The following is a 23,032-nucleotide window of genomic DNA, read 5'->3' on the forward strand; positions in this document are numbered from 1 at the left end:
CAGGATCAGTATGAAATGAGCATTTCCTTCACATTTACATGTTACTCATAGCTGGTTAGTTCTCTCAGCATGTCTCCTGCATGTCTCCTGGGTCACTGACTGCACGACTGCCCACTGTAGAGCCCCCAACTCACCTGCTGTATCCCTTGAGCTTCTGCTTGTGAAAATTGACAAATGTCAATGCCTTTTGGCAAGTAACTACAGAAGTATACCTGTTTTTTCACAATGTTAGATTTATCGGCTCACTGCACCAAGGGAGAACGTATACCGTGAGAAGCATGGGGGCATCTCAGCAAGATGTTCCAAAGAATTTAGGGTGGAGTTTGAGTTTGTTTTAGGTATTGGGGAGAGTACAAGGAAGTGAGGCTTTGCTCTAGATTGGATGCTGCGCTGACTCTAAGATTGGGTGTTTTAATAATTCTTATCTAGAAGGCAAGAAAAGAGTGAGGTTAAAACTATGATAGGTAAAAAAAGTAGTCAATCACATTCGCCAGAATATGGATATTTAATCATATTTGTGGTTTGAACAGTGTTCACATTTTTGTTTCTATTCAAATATGGGGTGGAGTGGTTCTTTTTTTTTGTCTTGCTCCCTCATCAGAGTAGCCTTGTGGGTGTTAGTACTTTCTTTGAAGTTGTTTATGGTTGACAGGAGAACACTGCACCTTAGCTGTGAGTGCCAGGCCAGTTCCTAGCTGCTTTTCTTTTCTCTTTCTTATAATAATCAGATGCCCAGAGTTTACAGGTATCACCCTTTCTAATGGAAACAGTGAACTGAATGAAGAGTTGTTTCCAAAATAAAGTCTTAATAGTTCAAAATGCTGTATCTGCCAAATACAAGTATCAAGTATTCATAGTGGCTGTCAGTACTGGTATGTCTCTACCACCACCACCCCCCACCCTGCCAGCAGTCACTTTTCTGTCTTAAGGTGCCTGTAGCGCATACAGTCTAGCTTTTCTGACAATGTCTCATTCTACTTTAGTTTTTATGTTACTTTCAAACCTTAAATTTCTAACAACAGAATCATTTGGTTTAGACATTTTTTAGGTTGAGCCCTTTCAGTTTCAAAGTGAATTGTAGGAGGTAAAAATCTTTATTTTTGCATTCATTTGGCTATCTGAAAGACATCTAGCAATTCTATGCTTAATTTAACATTTTTTCCATCTACTTTCTGCTGATCTTCCAAAATGGATAATGGTAGAACCACTATCAAACGTAGGCTGAGAGTTAAGAAATATCTCACAGAAAGAACCATTTTCTTCCTCATTTACATCCTTATTTCTGTTCCTGGTTATCCGGTTATTCACATTAGTAGGGACTGTATTCTGTTATCAGTCCATTACCACCATCATCAGTCACAAAGCATTTTTGATGGGGGTTAAGTGGCTCTGGATGTGTTAGAGGAGATTGAGCTGGAGTTCAGAGGCTGTTCCGTCTTGGTGCTTCTTGGAGTCAGAAGAGCTGAAAAGGCTGTGATCCTGGGGCTAAGATTCAGGAAGGAATAGGAAACTTGGTGTGGTATTGCAATAATGTGGAAGGGTCTAGAGACAAACCTGGGTTTGAAACCCAGCTTGATGATACACCAGTGTCCATGTCACCTTGGCAAGTCACTTCCCCCCACTAAACTTCAATTCCTTTTATTAAATGGCAGCAATATCTACTCTGTAGAATTATTGGAATTAGTACAAGTCTATATACTTGCATATAAGTATAAGCAATGCCATAAAGTGGAATAAGAAAGTATGAGAAACACTGCATTCTAAATATAAACTGCCTGTCAAGAAATAATTTTATTAAACAAAAACCATTATAGTATCAATGTACTTTAGTGGTTTTTGGTCACATCAAAGAGTGTGAACCTCCAGCTGGAGAGAAAATCCCATTTGGTTTCCAGGAACAGTCATTGGTTTAAGAAGAAACCAAAATTAAAACAAGTGTTTCCAGGGAGAGTAACAACTTCCAAACCCAGATTGAGGCTGGGAAGGGAAGCACCCAGCCACAGACTGATTGGAAATGTTTTCAAAAGGCACATCTGATAAAGGACTCCTGTCCAAAATATACAATGAAGTTTTAAAACTCAACAATAAGAAAATGAAAAGCCCAATTAAAAAAATGAGCAAAAGACCTGAACGGACACCTAACCTGAGAAGATACACAAATGGAAAATAAGCATATAAAAGGGTGTTCATCAACATCTTATGTCATTAGGGAATTGCAAATTAAAATAACAGTGAGATACCTCTCTGCAAAATCCAAAGCACTAAGCATCTCCAGTGCCAGTGAGGATACGGAGTGAAAGGAATTCCCCCTTATTCTTTGCTGGTATTTCAAGAATGCAAAATGATACACCTACTTTGGAATACAGTTTGTAAGTTTCTTATGAAACTAAAGACACTCTTTTAATGCAATTCAGCAGTTACACTCCTTGGTATTTACCCGAATGAGCTGAAAACTTATATCCACAAAAAACCTACAATGAATGTTTATAGCAGCTTTATTCACAATTGCCAAAGCTTAAAAACATCCAAGATGCCCTTCAACAGGTGAATGGATAAACTGTGGTACATCGAGACAGTGAAATATTACTCATCACTAAATGGAAATGAGCTACTGACCATGAGAAGACATAGCGTAATCTTAAGTAAATGTTACTAAATGAAAGAAGCCAATCTGAAAGACTGTATACTGTATGATTCCACTGCACAACATCCTGGAAAGGGGAAAACTGGAGACAATAAGAGTTCAGTGATTGCCAGACGTTGGCGGGAGGGAGGGATGAATGGGTGGAGCACAGAGGACTTTTAGGGCAGTGAATCGACTTTGTATAATACTGTCATGTCATGGTGGATTCATACCATTATAAGTTGGTGAAAGCCCACAGAATGCGCAATAGCAAGGGTAAACCCTAATGTGACCTATGACTTAAGGTGGTAATGTTGTGTCCATGTCAGATCATTGATTATAACAGGAAACTCTGGTGTGGGATTCTAATAGTGGCTCTGTGTATGTGGGGCTAGGGAGATGTGTGGGAAAACTCCTTACCTTCCTCGTAATTTTCCTGTCAACCTAAAAACTCTTAAAAATAATCTATAGAACATTTTAAAATAAGTCATCATAGATTTATAATCTCCTTCCTTTCCTTTTCTTTCTTTGTTCTTCTTTCACTTCTTCCTCCCTCCATCCTTTTATTTTTCCATTGTCCATTTATTGCTTTGTTAAACAAAAGGAAGGAAAAAAGATAGATAGATGGTTCAATGGATGGATGGATGGATGGATATGATGGGTAGGTGGATGAATAGGTGGTTGGATGGGTGGATGGATGGCCGGATAGATAGGTAGATGGATGGGTAAATGGATTTGACAGCATTACACATTTTTCTTAAAGAGTATGAAGTTAAACTGATTGGTTGTTGCCCACCCACAATAGGGAGAGTAATCTGCTTTACAAAGTCTGTTGACTCAAATGTTAAGCTCATCCAAAACACCTTCCCAGACACACAAAAATAATGTTTGATGAAATGTCTGGACACTCTGTGGCCCAGTCAAGTTGACATAAAATTAATTAAGACAGAATCCATTCTGTTCACCCCAGACACAGCTGCAGTGGTAATTTTTCCATTTGTTGGGCTTTTGATATTCTAATATCAATCCCAATTATAACCCCATCTCATGTGCCATCCTTGCATTAAGTCAGCAGCATCTGTCATCTCCCTAGCTCCCATGCTCATTTACAAGGTGTTTGGGGCTTGACAAATACCTAACAGAGACTCTCCAACCCTTTTCTGTTTCTGGAAATAGCATCAGATGAAAGTGATGCAGCACAGCTCGAGATGGCAGATTTAGCAGACTTGGAGCTCAACATGCAGATTTAGCAGACTTGGAGCTCAACATAGAATGTTTTTCATTTCCCTGGTTAGTTTTAAAAGTAAAATGCAGTGAAGCCTGAGCACTGCAGCTGGAGGGTCGTTCCTGCTCTCCTAGATACCATGAGACATCGCTGTTTGTTTGCATTTATTAAATGTCTCATTGCCCCTGAAACAGAAGTAGATACCACAAGTGGCGCAGACAAAAAGAGCCTGCAGCTGACACTCGCTTCTCTGCCACCCATGCCTGTAGATAGTGTGCCTGCCTTGTTCGGAGACAGATGTTAGCTTCAAGTTGCTATTGACCTTACTGTTTACTCTGCTTAATTAAATACCATTTTAATATTTTCTCATCTTCTACCCTTTACATCTCACGTTCATGCTGCGACACAGCAAGGGTGAGGAGGAAAGTTCTTTTAAACTGAAGCCCCTAATTAGCTGCTAGGCCTCAAGGGAAGCATTAGGTGGAAACACAGCTGAAAGCGGGAGAAAGAATGGCTGCATTTGAGATGCGATGACCCACGCTGGAAAACACATTGACCACCTCCGCATGCCGCCCTGTTACTAACATTGTTTTGGGATTAGTGACCATTTTGAATTAGAATTTCTAATAATGCCCCTGTTCATTCAGGGATACTTGCTCATTTCTGCCAGAGGCGGCTATTTCTTCTTTTTCCTCGGGGCACACATCATCCATAAGGGGATGGCCTGCCAGAAGGCTCCTAGTCCCTTCCTGGCAGCATCAGGTGACCATGTCCTCTAGGGCCCCTGATTCCATTGTTTTAAATGCAGTCACCATCTTGTTAAGACTCCTTGGAGGAGATATACAATAATGTATTATTAATTAAATATGATAAAGTATGATATAATAAGATATAATTACATAGATTTAATTTTGAGTTATATTATGTATGTATTATGATAAATATAGTTATATAGGTATAACGTAGAAGTAGATTATAGCTGTATGGTTTATAATGAGTGTAGAGATGTCAATTATAGATATAACTCAATATTGTATATAGACTTATAGAGAAAGTTATTACATAGTAGAATAAAATAGTATAAGAATCCACTCTTGGTGTAAACATATAAAACACAAGAATCCCTGGAAATGGTTGCAGCATAGCCCAACCCCAGGGACCCCAGCAATGGCAGCCTTTCTGCTTCCACGAGATGCCACATTCTGGCTGAGTGGGTGTTAGCAAAGACAGTGGGCAAGTTAGGAGTGTATGGGTGGCTGTATTTTCTGAATGCTCTGGAACCCTTTTGATGATGGATTCACTTAGGCCCAGTGCATGAGCCATGTTAGGTGCTGAGTTCTTGTCACCTAAGGTTGCAATGAAACTTGTATTTTAAATCCTTTAAAGATGCTTGTTTATCCTTAGGAAACAATGAGTTATCTTGCTGTGAATCAAAAAGTCCTCATCAGAAAGTTGGATGCCAAAGACAAGAATGCTAGGGGAAAAACAAAGCATCTGGAGCCAAGAGCAGAGACTGGCTCCCACCGTGACCCGGCTCCCCAGGGTGGTGAGCAGGCACCACGAGGTGAAGGGCTCCTCTTTACAGCTAAAGTGAGGAGCCCCCTCAATCTACAGCACCCTGTCCCATCCCATAGCTGGCACACATGTCCCATTGACCTGCCTGTGATACTGGCCCTGGCCATGGTGGACAGTTATGTTGTGTGCAGCAACCCACACGGTCTCAGCTTTTCAACCTCAGCCCTCAGTCCTGAGGCTGGAGGGAGGTGAGGCCTGGAGAGAATTCTCAGACATCCTGCTTCCCACCCTTTACAGGGACAGTCTGGAAGCACCTGTAGCTCTACATGTTCCTCAACATCCCACAGGACTGAGTCTGGTCACCCACAGCAGTGACCTGCTTAGCAGCACCCCCATATTGGCTTCTCTAGCTTTCCCACCCCTTTGTTTCATGTCCAGCATCCCCACAAAATAAACCACTAGTCTCTGCTTCCAGATCTCAAACTGAGTCACTTACCCAGAAGATAGTATTCTCATAGGGTGGGTGCGTATCCTTCTTACCATATTTGCATGAGTGCATGCATGTGTGTGTGTGTGGCTGTTTTGGGTATGTATATTGTTTTTAAAACATCTTTAAAAAATCACTGTCAGTGTTGGACATGCTCAAATAGTTCTCTTAGGCTTTCCTGAGAAGCAGTCCTCTGTCTTCTGTTTATAACGTCCATTTCCCTCTCCACAAACAGCAACCTTGTGGTATTTTCCTCCAAATTAAGATTGCTTCTTGCTTTTTGTTTCAATGTGAGGTGCTCTCTGTCAGCATCCACCTTGCCAATGGTTCCCTAACATCTGCCCTCAGCCCACCCCCCATCCTAAAATGTGCAGGAGACCTCCCCACAGCCTGCTCGGCCTTCCCGTGTGGTGTGTCAGGACCACGTGGGAGCAGCTCAGTTGTCCACCAACTCACCTCCAGGTGCCTGCTCAGGTGCACCAGTCAGTCTTTATTGAAAACTTGCAGGCCACCAGGTATTTCACGCCCCTGGCCTCCTGCACACTTCTCGCCCCTTACAGTCTGGCTGAGTCACCTCTGCCGCCTTCATCTCCCCTCATCATCTTTCGCTTTCTCTTGAGTTGTTCCCCCTACCTCCTGGGCCCCATGTTTTCCTCTTTCTTGATCTACTCCACCACTTTGATGGAACACACCTCTAGTAGGTTTCTGAGAAAAGATATCTAAGAGCTAAATGTCTAGAGTTACGTCTGAAAATGTCTTTCTTTACCCACACACTGGCTGGTTATGATGTATTACTTGGAACTCATTTTCTTTCAGAATTTCAAGGACATGGCTCTGTCATCTCCCAGCTCTGGTGCCGCTCGCTGTTCAGCACTTCAGAGCCATTCTGATTCTTCATCCTTTGTAGGACACCTGGTAACTCCCCTCACCCCGCCAGAGGCTCGCAGGGCCTCCCCTCTGTCCTTCGGAGCTCCCGCAGTTCTTTGGCGACCACACGCTAGGCTGTGCTGGGCACTCCATGTGCATCACCTCTCTCATGCCCTTCGTGTCGGGGAGCTTCTTGTGAGGAGTTCCTCTCTCGAGCCATTGTCTGTTGTTTCTTCCCGGCATCCTGTTTGGGCTGAACTTCCCAGTCTGCTCCTCTCACTTTCCTGTCTCCTCTGTTTCCCAGTTCTCTCTCTCCACTTCTCCCTCCCTCAGTCGCCCCCTCTCTGCACATGATTTGAGATACTCTGTACTGTGTGGACCACTTCATTCTTTCTTCCCTGAATTTAATGTTGCCCCCGTTATTCTTACATCTTTTACTGCGGCTTCAAACCTGAAGGCCTAGCTGCTTGCTTCCTGAAATAATTGATTATGTTGATTTCCACTGATGCTGGTACAGTTCCAACATTTTATACATTTCCTTTGTTGGAACAGCGCAAAAGACAAATTTAAAGTTCTACTTGTGCATTTATGCATTTTAAGAACTACCGTCTTTGTCCTGTCTCCACTGAGTTCTCTGCTTGGTATTTATGTCAACATTTGGGAACCATCCTTTCTATTTCACAAGTTTGAATTAGGCCCTCGTGAAGATGTTTCAGTTCCCTACCACTGTTGATTCAGATTTGTTTCACAAATAGTGTTTTTTTCCTTAAAGGAAATGTACTCACCATGGACTTTGCCAGTGAACTTCTGTACAGTCATTTGTTGCCTTTGCAAACTGCGTCTTTATTTTAGAATTCAGCTAGCTATTTTTTCCCTTGACAATCCTTCTTTCTTCTATGCTTGTCACTTATATTTCATAATGGTAATGAATCATAACATATGTTGCAGCCCTTTGAGACAATACTTGGGGGAAACAAATGGATAAGAGCATCAGTTTGTTCCAATTCCATACAATTTTTTATCTTTATTGTTGGCATATGTAAAGCCTCCCATCCATTTTTAGATACAATTATTATTTAGGTAGAACATTATTATGTTTCCAGGAATTCACTGCAGTGCAGGTACATTTACATGTATAATATTCATTCCAGGGAACAAAAAAAAAATTCAAACTTTCTCTAATCTGTTTTCTAATTGAGATCACCTGTTTCACATTATTTATAAGTAAAAATAAGAAACTTGATACTGAAATCAAGAAAGCATTTGCTGATCAAAGTTGATAATGGTAGTAAATGAGACCTCACCACTTTCTCAAATGGAGTTTTTTCACCAACTGGAAGCAGAGCCCCAGGGATCAGAAGGTTTTATTTCAGAGCTCTGTGGATAAGTGCTGTGAGCTCAAGAGGACTCTGTCTGCCCTTGCTGTACCCATATCTGGGGTATTTATGCTTCTTGGTGTAAGTTGCTGCTGTTTCACCTTTTTTTTTCCATATAGAGCCTACCTTCCAGTTCACAAAATTGCATTGATTTGTAGTTTCTTATTTGAAAGAATCTGGATGTATCAAAGTAATAGCTCGGTCAGTATAAACTAACATTTCTTACTTTGAAAGGCAGTTTCCTTGTGGCAGAAACAGGATATCAAATTAGCCCATTCTTTCTTAGAATGAATGGCCCCACAGCTTTCTCCAAGATCTCCCAGTTCGTGAAATCTTCCTGTGATCACTTAGATCTCTCTGTCCACATTTTGCCATACTCCTTTTTAACTCTTATAGCACCACTTTCAGGCCTTTCCTCTGAAAACAGTCTTGGGTGCTAAATGTTCTGATGACTGGAATACTGACATTCACACAGCCTGGGGCTCACTTTAGCACAGCCAGACCAGAGTGTTGAGGAAGCACGCATTTAATCAGCTGCCGCATTGGCAGCCTTCTTTACTTCTCTTCCTCAGCAGCTCTTCAGGTTATAAAATATGGCCAGGACAGTTTTAAGAGTTTCTAAATTTGGCTTTGAAGCATCAATTAAAATTTGATAGACTTCCTTCTTTACAGCAATTGAGCAAACTTCTCTCGTTCAAGAGAAAGAAGCAATTGTAAACCTGTGGGATTTTGTCCTAAGCAGAGAAACCCACGCCTTGCCTTAGGTCTGTCAGGATTCACTGACATCACCACATAGCCCCTCACTCATCAGTCACCCAGTGGGTAGTGTCTCTTGTGACCAAAACGCTGTGCAGGAAGTAGGTGTTTCCAGTGTGTTTTTTTAATGTAGATGTTAATTTTGTAGATAATATCTCTTTAGTGAGAGCTTTTAAATTTTCATTTCCCAGGATATAGTGTATACCAACCCCATCCTTTCTTAGAAATAAAACATGGTATCAGAGAAGTTCTGATCTGACTTTTTCCTTCTCTAACGTAGTCAAGCCACAGTCATTGTCCCCAGTGAAGGGGATCACTGGTGCAGATAATCCAAATCCCCAGCTAATCCTCTCTGTGTGGTGGGGTCACAGGCCCGCCCCTTGGGGGCCACAATCCCCATCACACCTGGGGCTTGACCTTGGCTCCCTGCCAGAACAAAGGGCAGTGTATGGACACTGAGGAATACCTCCCAAGGCAGGAGGGTAATCTGCAAGACCAATAGGTCCACCCAGATCATCAGGAGCCCCTAGTCCAGAGAACAAAAGTGAGGGCCACAGGTCTTCCCTCTTATCATCTAAGAGCTTACCCTCTAGCCCTAGAATTCAGAGTCTGTTATTCAGTGATTGCCCAGTGCAGGCCAGCCAAAGAACACTTGCCATCAATATACCAACAGCCTTAGGGCAGATGTTAAAGGGAAGGATCTTTTAACCTTCAACCATAGGCATAGCTGGTAGGAAGGAACGAGGTGGCCATTCAAGGATTCTGAACTATCGCACTGCATCCAGTCCTTAGGTTCTCCTAAAAGGGAGGCTTTCGGATCCCACTAATTAATGTGCAACTACTTCTTGAGTCTCAAGGTTTTAAGACCTGGTTCTTTGAATTAGAGATTAAGTATATTATAGCCAAGAGGTACCACACAGCAAGATTCTCATTTGAAAGTCTGTCAGTCAAATTGATCATTTGGAGCATTCATCCTATCTCAAAATGTCAGGAACCTCTTTGAAGGTTTATACAGTGCAAGAAGGAATCATGAGTTTAGAAACAAAAGAATAGTTATCCCCACAACACACACCACATGATACTTTTCAGAATATATCAATATCCAAAATGCATTTTAAAATGCGCTTTGGTGGGGATAGTTAATTTACTTGGTAAAGGTTAGATTTCAACTTATTTTTAATGTGAGTTCCCATTTTGAAAAAAATGTAAATTCTTCCTTACTTTAAAGGAACTATTGAAAAAAAAGGTCTGAAAATATCTGATACAAGGTGGCGTTCAAAAAAAAAATTCCAGATTTGTCTTATACTTTCCTTTGAAGGGGAAAACATACATTAAAGTCAGAACTTCCACATTTGAAGCCTTTGTGTTTCTAAACATTATAAAGAGGAACAAATTAATGAATTTGCCGATTAACTCCATGAGTACAAAGCTGTGGGACAATAATGTCAACTACTTAATAAATACATACTGTGAAGTGGGCCCTTCCCTAAGCACTTTATAGACAGTAGCTCACTTAATCTTCTAATCTGCAAAAGATAATACCGTCAGATGAGAAAACTGAGATGCAGGGGAGTCCAGGGACTTACTCCAACTCCCTGTGCTGTAGTGTCCCCTGTGCCCAGTGTGGGGGTCTGCCAAGTGATGGGATGCCCAAGGAAGGGGGTTGAAATCCCTTAGATGCCGGCAGCCTGTGGTCCAAATGATGGGAGTTTGCCTCCATGGCTCTTCCCACCTGCCCCTCAATGCTGAGGAAGTTGAGTTGCCTATTACCAGTCTCTTACCTAGATCCAGTAACAAAAGTCAAAGAACGGGGAGCGCTCTGGGAATGGGCTACAGCATCCTCCTGAATTTCACTTCATCCACATGAAGTTGGGAGTGGAGCCGGTCACACCATCTGGAAGCCATCTGCCTCCCCTGTCACAGCTGACGCATGTTGTCACTTGTGGTTCACAGGTGTGACATAAATTCAACTCTCGTCTCCCCCTCCTTGTGGAAATGGGGCTGATACTGATCTGTGCTTGGATTCTGGGCTTTCTGATATGGCTTGCTTGTGTGTGTGTGTGTAAGGGAGATTTCACCTCAAGTTTGCTGGTCTAACAGGCTGGGTCATGGTGATAGTCAGAGCTACTACTAATACCCTGAGCCAGAACACCACCTGTAAAAATTGAATATCCCATGGTCTTCAAATGCACATCCCTTATAAAATTTTTAAAGCTTGCCAGATTTTATTAGAATATGTGAACCAGACTGAGTATATTAAATTTATGAGTCCAATTGATGCAGTACCATAATAATTCAATACAATATGCTTATGTCAGTAAACTCATAAAGAAGATTCTCTGAATAGCTGTAATGAATAGTTCCAATTCTGTAATCACAGACTAACATTTTCACCCTGATGAATTTTAACTATGAGCACTCAGAATTCTCTATAACATCAAGAGATAAATGCTATATTTCAAAGAATGGCTATGTATTTCAAGTATTTACTTTAAAACCTAGGATAGTTAGAAAAGAAGTACCCGCTAAGACAGAAATATTCATTAGAACTATTAAAAAGGTTGGAATAGGTTGTCATGAAGTAGAATAGGACTATAATTTATGGCTAGTCATAAATTATAAATAGAAACCGTACTTTTTCTATTCTGCTCTACTTTCATTTATTCCCTCATTTCTTAGCTTATTTCCAAACACATGCATTTTGGTTATCTATGTAATAAACTACCCCAAAACTTAGTGCCTTAAAGCACCACCATTTTATTGCTTATGATGATACATTTCTGGAACTTGGGCAGGGCTCAGCTGGGTGGTTAATCTTTTCCAAGGGGCAGTTGTCAGATCACCTGTATGGCTGCATTCTGTTCATGGCTCCACGAAGGACTGAGTTCACCTGGGACACTGGAACCTTCGAGGTGACGTCACTCTCAGCATTACTTCCAGTACATTTGCTCGGTTAAAATAATTTCCAGGCTCCACCCAGAAGGCCTGGCGGGACTCCATTGTTCAGAGAGAAGAGAGCCTGCAGAGTACAGTGCAGGACTCCCGTGTGAGTACTGGCAGAGCTGACCACTGAGCAGTGCAGTACAGAGTGCATTCCCCATGCTAAGTGGTCCAGGCATAGTGCACAGTCTAGTCATGGTGGACTATTGGTGGTGCCCCAAGCTCTGTTGTTTTCCCACCACTGGGCTTTTTACATGCTCTTCCTGCTGCCTAGAATAGGCTTCTTTAAGTATTTTCCTCCGGTATCTTCCCCTGCTTGATTATTTCTCACCTCTCAGGTCTTGGCATAAATGTCATCCATTTCCAGGATTAGGCTGTGTTCCTTTCTTACGTGTGCTACAAAAGCATCTCATTCCTGCTTTCTTGTCGCCACATTTTAACTACTGCTTTACCTGGCCATCTCCCTAGAAGGCCTGCAAGTTACTCAGGACAGGAACTGAGTCTTCTTCCCAATAGAATCCCCAGCAGCACTGGTGAGCAGAAAGATGTCAGTAAATGTTTGTTGGGTGCATGAATGAGGTCTGAAGAGTCAAAAAAAGAACAAATTTTGATTCAGTCCTTAAAAGATAAGTAAGATTTAGATGGTGGGGCACAGCACCAATGGGAATGATTCTGAGCAGTGAAAAGATGGTGAGGGCCTGCCCAGGCACCTTGTCAGGGCAGACACTGTATCTGTTTGACTCCCCACTGGACACCCAGGGACAGGCACACCACTCCATGTAGAGTGGGTGTGCAGTAGCTGTGAGGTAGATGAAAGAGTTGCTTGAATCAGACTGCCCTAATTCTGTCAGAGGGTGAAGGACATTTGGGGGCATGTTGGAAAAGGACCAGCATATTTGATCCAATGGAGACAAGTATTAGGATTCCTAAATAGAGAGAGGTGTTCAATCTAGAATTTATGAGTTTAGAACTGGGAAGACTTGACTGAGTGAATAATGCTGACCCCATTGGGTTGATTGATGACACATGGCCTGTGGGGACCAGACCTCTCTCCTAGAGAAATAGCCCCGCATGTCTCCATATGGTCCTGATCTATCTTCAGAACCCTTCAGGCCATGATGGATTTTCCAAGTGCTATAAGGTAAATGAAACCTCTAAGTTGTATTAGACGGATAGTTGTCTTTAAGCTGCCACTGTGGCTAATGACTTCTGGAAATGAGGAATGCCACTGAACTGTCTTCTCTGTTAATATGTCACAGTGGAAAGGTGGATAAAGCCTTTTTCATTTTTAAAGAACATTTAAACTTTAATAATTTCAATAACTTTAAATTAAATTATGGATTTATGTTAAAAGTTTGTAAAGTGAGGGCTCCACACAATGAGATGGCTGGGAAGACCATTAGAATGACACAGCTGCGGTGATATATGGCACATGAGAAAGCAGTAGGCTGCAGTTACAGTCGTGAGCCCTGTTACAACAGAAACTTTTTAATAACACAAAATGGTCATGATTTTATCCCTCTGCTAATTAAAATAGAAGGAAGGGAGCCAAAAGATAAGAGGGTAAGGTCTCTTAAGTGCTTCTAAAGCCCTCTCTCGTTCCCACATCTACACACACACACACACACGCACACGCACACAGTGGTTGATTGAAATTCAAGGTAAACCCTGAAAGCCCACATGAATATGGTATGGACAGCCCCAAAGAAAGGCTCTACATTTACATTTATACATTATAGTTCAGGCTTGAGAGTTATGTTAGGCCATTCTGACTTCTTCTGAATTTGAAGAGCTATCTTGTCTGCCTCTTATGGTCTATTGACTTTAGCTGAGTCACTGTCTATTAGGACTTAATTTCCCCATCTGCAAGCAAAGGATACTCAGATCCATCCTCCTCTTCCACAGCTAGTCTTAAAGGTCATATGAGCTCTTGAACTGGGAAAGGCTTTGAACCACTGCTTGGAGACCCAAGTCCAGGTTCAGGGCCTCTGTGTTCTCTGTCAGGTCCTCCCCTACCCCTGCTGGCCTTGCTCCCTGTCCACACTGTTTGCTCAGCTTGTATACCACTCCATCTTCCCTCCTTTCCCTGGTCTCAAACCTTCCCTCCTATCCAGATCCCAGACCTAAAGAGAATGGCTGCAAGAGGGGAGGGCCACACCATTTAATGCCCTGCTGATCTCACACAATTTTTCCTGCATAGACTATAGAGTATGTGGTAAATCCCAGTGACCAGACTAACATTGCATCTAGAAGCTTTAGAGTTGAAAAGCCCAACAGAGGCTATTTAAAGGTTGTTCAGTAACTTAAGTACGTTTTAGCCAGAGCTGAGACTGAAATCGTGTTGTAGGTGACACATAAATCATGTTAACATAGTGACCTTCATCAGGAATGTCTGGAATGGAATAACATGTAGCTGCACATGATGTTTTCAATTTTTCTTTTTCCTGATGCAGTGTATTGATTGAGGTACCAGGCTCAAGCTTTAAAATAATTGACAAAATTCTTGCTGAATTACCCTGTATTGCTGTAGGGAGTGTGTTTCACCTTTCATAACTCATTAACACAGCCAGTAGACCATATTAGTCTGTGTTTTGGTTCAAAAGATTAATAATGTTTAGTTGTTGTGTTTTGAAATGGTATTGGAATTTTAAAGATTGGCCTATGCGTTTATTGTTTGGAGCAGCAGCCTTCCAGCCTGACACTTGGCTGGGGGTGCACCACTAGGATGCTCAGACCCATCTGAAGTGTTATTCATGAAAAGCCTCTTAGAATTGAACTCTTCCTAAGAAAAGAGAGCCCTGGGCGAATGCCTTGACCTTAGGATGACTAGGTGCCCCAGGAGCCTGGATACAGTACAAATGGAAGGAGGACCCTGAGTCCTGACAGGTGCCTGCCTTATTGTCAGTTAACTTGCTTGCAAATGGTCATTGTCAGCAGAGGTCTGGGAATGGGATGACCAAAGGCTCTCCTGAAGCTTCCTCTCTGTGGGAGGCCCCAGAGTTTCTTACACTCTTGAAAATGCTCTATGGCAGCAGTATGTGGCCGTCTGGAAGAGGCCTGCCCCAAGCACCTTGGTTCCAGCAGATTCTGAGTGGTATCTGGATTCGTTCTTTGGCTGGTATCCATCCCAGAATATGAATGGGAAAAATTCGCCAGCACTCTGACCTAAGTCAGCCAGGCAGCCAAGCCCTGAAGATGGGGAAGGCATTTTTCAGAAAGGAATTCCAGTGCTACTTGGGAAGGGGAACAGAGACAGGACAGTCAGACATGACCAGTGCCCAGCAAGATACCATGAATAAGGTACCAGAGCTGCATCTGGCTCCGTGTAGAAATGTATAAACCTCACAGCAAAAGAAGCCTTTCCCCGTGTTTCCATGGAACCTTAACTCTGAAGAACTCAGAGTTCTGGTCATGAGAGCACCATCAGGCCTGGGAAAGGCCGTGTATCTGGCCCAGATGGCTAAGCAGAGTAGATGGCCTTGCTCAGCAAGAGACCGCAGTGCTCAAGAGAGGGGACAGGATGGCAGGCACCAGAGGGCAGCCTCGTGACCGAGACCCAGGCTCTGGGGTTGGGATCTCTGGGTGTGTGTCTGGCACTCCCACCTCATCCTCGGGGACATTGCTTAAGCCTCCTGGACCACCGTTTCTTCATCTAGGAGATGGGGATAGTCATGGTCCCTACCTTATAAAGTCACAGGCATGTTGTTAAAAATTCTCATGGTTCCTGGAACACAGCAAGCCCATGATGGAGGCCCTCTCTGTGAGGGTAATGAGCTGGTAGCCGGTCAGCCTGCGGTGGGCCCTCAGGGAACAGTCCTTAGGAAATACTCACAGGGGTCAGGGCAGGTAAGAGTTGGAGGAAAAAATGATCACTTTGGAGAGAAGGCTTCTAGAGCCCATGGCGGGGTGTCTCTGACTGTCTGTCTGTCTCTCATCCTTCCTTTAGTCTCTCTTAGCCTCCCCTCTAAAAGCTCATGGTCCTCTACAGGATGTTCTTCATTTTGGGGGGAATTTCTAAAGCACATAGCAGTTTGACACTTTGTTTCGAACAGACCTGTAGGGGCGCATCTGTCCCAGTACTTCTCCCCCTGCTCCCTGCTCCTGCATAGACTGACTTAAAAAAGTAAAACAGGCCAGAAGCACTTCATGGAATCAAGGCAGTCTGCCACAGTGCTGAAGTATGCCTTAAAGGTTAGCCAGCTAAGCTTGGTTTCCTGAAAATATGGATAAGAAATCACCTTACGCTGGAGTCTTGGTCTAAGTAGCAAAAAGTAAATAACATAGAAAAATGTCTGATCTAGTTCTTATAATTCTTAAATCTTTTTGCCAACTTGGTAAACAACTCTCAGACATTCGTCTCCAGCCTACCCATGCTATTTCCTTCTCTCTCCGCGTCTTCCCTCCATCCCACCCTTCCTACTTGCCCTCCCTGTGCCCGGCGCTCTCCGAGACCCCTTCCCTCTCCACGGGCCACTCACACTCGGGCAGACCCTCTCGCAGGCCCCTTCCTGCTCTCCTCTCCTCCCAGTCTGCAGTCTTACTGAAGAAGATTTGGTTGAGTCTGACCTCCGTCCTCCAAGCATCCGGTGAGGCAGCGCTGCCCACCCTCAGTGGCTCTGATCCAAGGTGTTTGACCAAGCAGAAACTCAGGGGTGACACCCACCGCCACCAGGGTGGCAAGGCCTGCAGGCCTTCTGTGGTCCCCACCAGCTGCACAGATTTAAATACATCTGCTTTCATTTCTTTTTTAATGGAGAAAATGCTATGTGAAAGAAACAGAAATTGGATATTGGATTTCACAAATCCTTTTCCTGCTTTGTCTTTCTGACCCTCCTAAGCCACTTAAACTCCAAATGTCCTTCAATTTTTGTAATACCCTTTTATAAAGTGTACTGCCCTGCGGAGCAGCTCAGCTCCTGGGCTTACTCTCCCATCACGGGGGAGAGCTAGGATGGCTCTGGCTCAGCAGTAAAAGGACAGCTTTGACAAGAACTTTTTCTCCCTTCAGCTCAGATGCAGTGGGAAGCACTGTAAGCATAGGCAATAAGAACTACAACTGAAATGTGTGTATGTAAGCACCTATTTCACATATAATTACCATGCACAGTAAGTATACATAACAGCAGAGTTCTAGTACATTGACTGATCTTGCCTTGAGCCTAAAACCCTAACGGGAAGCTTCTTTTTTTGAGGGGATACTGGTAAATTTGCTTCGCCCGACACCGGTATGAGGAAGTAGGTTTCATCATTGAAGAGCTCAGACAAGGGAACCACCACCCGCAGACCCCTCTGCTGGTGCTGTGGGTGCATGTCGTGTGCCGCTAATGAACAAGGTCCAGCTGCACCCAGCGGGCATCACAGACAGCATGCTAAGCTGGGGAAGCCACACCCATGCGAGGGTATCCTGTGTGATTCCACTGACGTGAAGTTCAAAACCTACCAATGGTGTGGAAAGTCAGGGTAGAAGGTACCCTGGAGGAAAGGATTGTGCAGGAGACTGAGGAAGGCTGCCTAGGTGCTAGAAACCTGGGATTTTTATCCAGACACCAGGCACACAGGCATGATTGCCTTTTGAAAGTTCATTAGGTTGTATATCTTTGATGTGTGCTGTTTCCTCGTGTGTACACTTGTTTTTAAATTGTTAACTCATCAAAATCAGTTATCAAGGTTTCTTCTAAGCACTTTTCTGCAGCTCAGCAGTGGGCCAGAGATGATAAGGGATTGCAAAGAAGAACAATGATGCTGTCTGTGATCTTAAGAACCTTCTTGAACTTTAGTTCTATCTACTTTCCCCAGCCCTAAACCTAGTCCTCTGGTTTTGTCATTCACTGGGAAGGATTTGCCGAGCACACTTCAGCATGTGACCCTGGACACAGCCAACCAAGGTCACGCCTCACCTAATATACTCCTGAGCACTTTGCTGCAAAGAATAGACAGTAATCAGAGCATTTCTTTGACCAAGAAAGTAGTCTCTGTAAAGGGAGCTGAGGCTCCCAGTTCTGCTAAGCAGAGATTTGTTTTGCAAAGAAGAACTCTTCTGTATTGTTCAGCAGAAGTTGAATCAGATCCTTCTATCTTGAGTTTTAACTGAGACATGCTTATGAGTTCATTAAAAGAAAAAGGTGTGCATTACCTTCTGCTAGTTTCCTGTTCTCTGTTTATGGTGGTGCCTTGGTGGGGAAGGCATCGCCGATACCCTTACTTTTATTTGTATTTTAAACTTCCACTTTGCTTTTTATTGTACCCTTCAGACTTATTCGCCCCTTCAAGGGCCCCTGCTTTGTGTACTAATTATGACAAATGTTGATACAACATCTGTTTCTGCATTTGAATACCTTCCATTCTGGCAGAATTCATCTCGAAGGCAAGTGTGTCATGAGCATTAGTCTGCACACTAATGGGACCTGAAGGGCACCTGAGGCAGGGCCTGCCCACAGCACCTGCAGTGACACCTCACCAGCATGGTGGCCAACTCCACTGCATGCTTTAAACCAGCAGGGACCTCAGTTCTGAGCACCAGCAGGCCTGCTGCTCATTCCCCATTCAAAGTTGTTTCACTCTTACCTTCCAAAGATAATCAGTTGCACAACTGCATTTCATTGCAAGCATTGGCTGGTCACACATGACCTACAAGGTTTACTAATAAGCATGTTTGGTGGAATTGGGGTGCTTCTAAAATTGATAGTCTTAGCCTACCTTCCCCAGGAAAGCTGAAGTCAGGTTTCCTTTTGCCTCTTATGCAAGTAAGTTCTGGAGTAACATCTTCATTTTTCAGCAGTTGGTTTGCACCTTCTTACTTTAGCCTGATTTCTTTTTCAAAATCCTGTCATGAGAGAAAAGCTTTTCATGAGATATTACTCTGAGACCAGTGAGTTAAAAATATTGAACAAAGAAAGCAGTCTCAGTTAAAAACACTTGTTTTTTCTCCCAACTAGCCTTGTTCACCTCTCTTGAAACAGGTTCCCATCAGAATGTGGGCATTCTAGTAGTGAAAAAGGTAACTCTCAGAAGAGTATGATGATAACATAAGATTAGGTGACTCAGGACATTTAGGGAGTGGTACAGATGTGTGTGATCATGTTACCACAGGTGTGTGCATGTGTCAGGATCATCACCTTATACATTTGAAGAGTGTGCAGTTACTGTGCATCAGTTAAACATCCATAGAGCATTAAAAACTTGATGCTGGAGTTTTAGAAATCATATATTACCATACAGATGGCATAGCAATCTTGCTATTATTCTTAAGAAGGTTGCCAACAGATTTTCCTTGGGCAGGGTGCCTTCTTTCAAAGCAGATTTCAGGCTGGCAATTCATAGAGGGAGCTGAATTCCACTTCCTCTAGGCCAAGGTTCTCAGCTGTGGCACTGTTGACATTTGGAGCCAAGTAACTCTTTGCCTAGGAGCTGTCCTGTGCCTTGTGGGGTACAGCCGCATCCCTGGCCTCCGCTGACTAGATCCACCCTCCCCGCCAGAGGGACAGTCAAGCATGTCTCAGCCTTCCCTGCATGTTTCTCTGGGGCAGATCACCCCTGGTTGGGAACCTCTGCTCTAGGCCTTGGCCATGCTTCATAGACAAACTCTTTTACTCAGAGTCCATAATTACTATGTTTAATTTCTAAGTTTGTGACCAGATTGTTTACATTTTTTAACAAGCTGAGACAGTAATAAAGATTTAGGCCTAACGCACCCCCCTGTCCTGCCCCATTTTCTGTTATAGATAACATTTGCCTGACCTGAAATGCATTCACTATTTTCACGTGTCCTCTGTTCCTTTAATACACCCTGCCAGCACTCACATCTGATTTCATTGCCAGCTTCTCAGGTCCACGTCTCAGACTGGCTTGTTCAGAACCAGAAAAGGCAGATGAAGCTGTGACAAATGCATGGTGGTGGAGGGGGTGGGCAGGAGAGCAAGCAAGGGTTCAGAGCAATTAATCTTAGTAAAAACTTTGTTTCATTGATGATTATAGGATTTGCGAAATCAACTGTAAATATTAGTACTTTGAACTGACCCTCTTGTCCCCAGTATTTCTTTTCCTTTAGTTTATATGAAGGATTCAAAGCAGATAGTGACAATGCCAGTTAGCAGCACATTTAGCATTGTACAGATAGCTAGCCATTCCCCGCTTCCCCCCTGCCACACACTTCTTAATCATCTTTCTGTTTAATAAGTTGGAGGGGAAACAACTTCTTAAAAAATAGGACATGTTCACTAGTGGCACTGTTGCTGCAAAGCAGACCCCTGTGTGCCCAGCGGGCAGCGGGCATTGTCTGCACATAGGCCCGAGGCTGCGTTGCTATGAAACAGAGTTCTGCACCCAAGAATGTCACCTGCACCTTGGATGAGCGGCTGTAGGCCCCTGGTTGGTTTCATGATGGTGAAGGCAGTGGAGATTCCTGTGTGCCATTTCTAATGACAGCCACAGCTCTTTCCAACAGGATGAGAAGTGGTTTCTAGACTTATCTTCTCCTCTCCTTGACTCAGCAGCACCTTGACCAAACTTTTCACTCTTATCTCTTCCCAGAAATACCTCAGGGACTTTTTCAGTATGATGCTCCAATCTGCGACATCTCCCCTACACATCAGCAAAGTGGGGCTGACTCTTTCGAAACACACCATCTGTGAGTTCTCACCGTTCTTCAAGAAAGGAGTGTTTGACTACAGCAGCCACGGGACAGGGTAGAGTTGCAAGTGGCAGAGGAACCCCAATGCAGTGCCTTGTCATGGAGGCAGGCTCGCAGTGCAGGGCTCCGGCCCGCCTACTCTGGCTGCAGGCAGGCGCGCAGCAGCCGGCCCGGGCTGCCCATGAACTCACACCTAGTGCCTGACTGTGGGGCTGGGATGCTTTACTTGCTGACGGTGACCCTGATGGGCAGCTCTTCCTGTTCCATTGCAGCTGAACGTGGCCTTTTCCCCACTGAGCTTCCTTCTCATTGTGCCACTGGGGTCCATCCCTTGTGGCAGGACGGATGTGTCTTGATTATCCTGGGCTCTCCGCACCAAGCCAAGCTGGGACCTCCCGAAGTGGCTGGCTTACCAGACCTCCCATAAATGACTTCCATCTGGTTTCTCCTTTCACCAAAACATACTCTTACTTTTATATTCCTTCCATATAGCTGGCTATATCCCACAAAAAGCCGTTTAAATTATTTTGTTGTATTTTTTCTCTTTTCACCTCATTTGAGTCAGAACTTTTGTATAATACCTAAACACTGATGTTTACACAGAATTTCATATTCTGCAAAAGGAATTTTTGATCCAATCATGACTGGAGTCTTCCATGCTTGACAAATTGGATGTAGGTGATATTGCTTAAAATATCTATAAATAAGATATCTGTTTAATCTTGAATATTTAAGAAAACCTTCCCAAATGTAAATGGATTCTGTGCATTCTCAACCTTTCTCTGCCAAGCACAAAATGAGCACCTAGCTGAATGCATATTTTTAAACATTATTTTGTTCACATTTTTGTTATAGAATCTACTGGATCTTTAGCTAAAAGACTAGAATTTATAGTAGTTTATTAATGATACCTTCAATTACTCAGGATTTCATGTAGCCTTGCACATCTGTGTAAATAGTAAACTTCATTTTACTAAAGACAAAAATATGAGCAGAAAAAATATATATGTGGTATATAATGTATATAATTCTACCTATAGGTTTATATATGTACACACTGTACAATTGTATCAAAATGTATAATCATTCATATCAAATTTATTAAAGGTATTTGCTTTTTCAAAATTGAGCTGCTATCAATATTAAATGAAGTTATGGAATCTACCATGTAGCTCAGTTTATTTTAAGTTTGCAATATGGTCGTTCCTACTGGTCTATTTAAAAATTTATCTAATGTGCTTGGAAAGATACATAATGTATAATTTAGCATCTGTGTTGTAGAAGATGTGGTTCTAGTAATGACTGAAGACACAAGTGAATGGGTAACAAAACGTGTTTGCATTCAGTGCTGTAGAATGTGTCCACGCAACAGAGCTTTCCAACCTGAAAAATATGTTTAAAGATGCAATTATCCCGATAAGGGCGAAAACTGTTATAGCACTAATTTGATATCATAGTTTAGCATGAAAAAAAAGGAAGACTTTTTAAAATTGCTGCAGAAAGACTTGCTTTTGTCTGCTGTGGTGATTAGAGGCATAGGTTTAGAGGCAATTAGGACTAGAGAATGTAAACCTAGAGATTAAAGGATAAAAGCTGGGAGATAATCATTAACCATAGGTCATTTATTGAAAAGGAGTTGAAGGGCTGAAGATTTGTTCCTCATTTGCTTAGTAAACTAAATGGTTTTCTTTAGCTGACCAGATAATCTTTATCTTCTGCCCTTTTGGACCTGTATCTGAGGCCAGGTCCATATGGCAAGTGTATCCCTAAAGTCACACACAGTACAGTAACAACTTGGCAAGAATAAATAGAAATGTGTTTGTAGGAAATGCAGGAATCAGATGCTTCATTTCCATGCCTCACCTTAAGTAAATAGAGTTGACTTTGGAGTTTAAGTACTCGCTGGCTCTGGCCAGCACCAGCTCTAACATGAATGAGTCGTTCCACCTGGCTGAGCCTCAGTCTCCCCATACATAGGTGAAGCCGCCACACAGGATGATCTCCAGGCTGCAGTCTTGTCTGTGGGTACAAACAGGAATGACTATTTTGGACTATCTAAGGCTCTAGTGTGTGGATGTGAGAGACAAACTTCTAACCAGCCTCAAAGGCAGCTTGACCTGAATAAAACATGAGGGAATGTTGAAAAGCTAGTGAAAAGTCTCACCTAAGCAAGTAATGGAATCCCTTTCTTGAGTGAAGAACAAGACAGATGACAGAGTCAAGAGGACAGAATGGAAGCTTCGTTAATTTGGGCTCATTCAAAGGAGCTCAAGAATATGAGCAGATGTGTATTTTCAATGTGCCACATACCAAAACAATGCTAAGCTGACCCTTTCAGGCAATTCAGGCTGAGGTGCCATCAACTTAAGTATTTTTCTAGTCAGTTGGACAAATCTAAGGACCTTAAACAGAATTCCTTATTTAAGTAGTTTCAGTATGTCCTCCTAGGCCTCACTTGCACAGTAAAACCTGCGCCCCAAACTTGGTTATAATCACAAGCAGTATAGTAAACTTCAGCCTCACTCCCACCCACCCCTTGCTCTCAACCAGAAAGATTCACATTCAACCATGTGATAAATTTGGGCATGAATCAAGTCATGCTTCCTAATCAAGG

At 43.0% G+C, this 23,032-nt stretch overlaps 1 protein-coding gene across 5 annotated transcripts in view; it reads left to right on the plus strand.

The window, feature by feature from the left end:
- The window catches only part of KIF16B (kinesin family member 16B), a 315,843-nt gene extending 294,245 nt beyond the window's left edge, over positions 1-21,598 (plus strand). For 4 of the 5 annotated variants that reach the window (XM_057502709.1, XM_036892122.2, XM_057502708.1 and 1 more), the window contains one exon: positions 20,319-21,598. In XM_057502709.1, the coding sequence (XP_057358692.1) occupies positions 20,319-20,477 (159 nt within the window). In that variant the 3' untranslated portion in view covers positions 20,478-21,598. The remainder of the gene's footprint in view (positions 1-20,318) is intronic. The other variant, XM_036892121.2, reaches the window with a different exon arrangement.
- Positions 21,599-23,032: the final 1,434 nt, after the last annotated feature.

The sequence above is a fragment of the Manis pentadactyla genome, chromosome 5 (genome assembly GCF_030020395.1).
Source record: "Manis pentadactyla isolate mManPen7 chromosome 5, mManPen7.hap1, whole genome shotgun sequence".
Taxonomy (NCBI): domain Eukaryota; kingdom Metazoa; phylum Chordata; class Mammalia; order Pholidota; family Manidae; genus Manis; species Manis pentadactyla.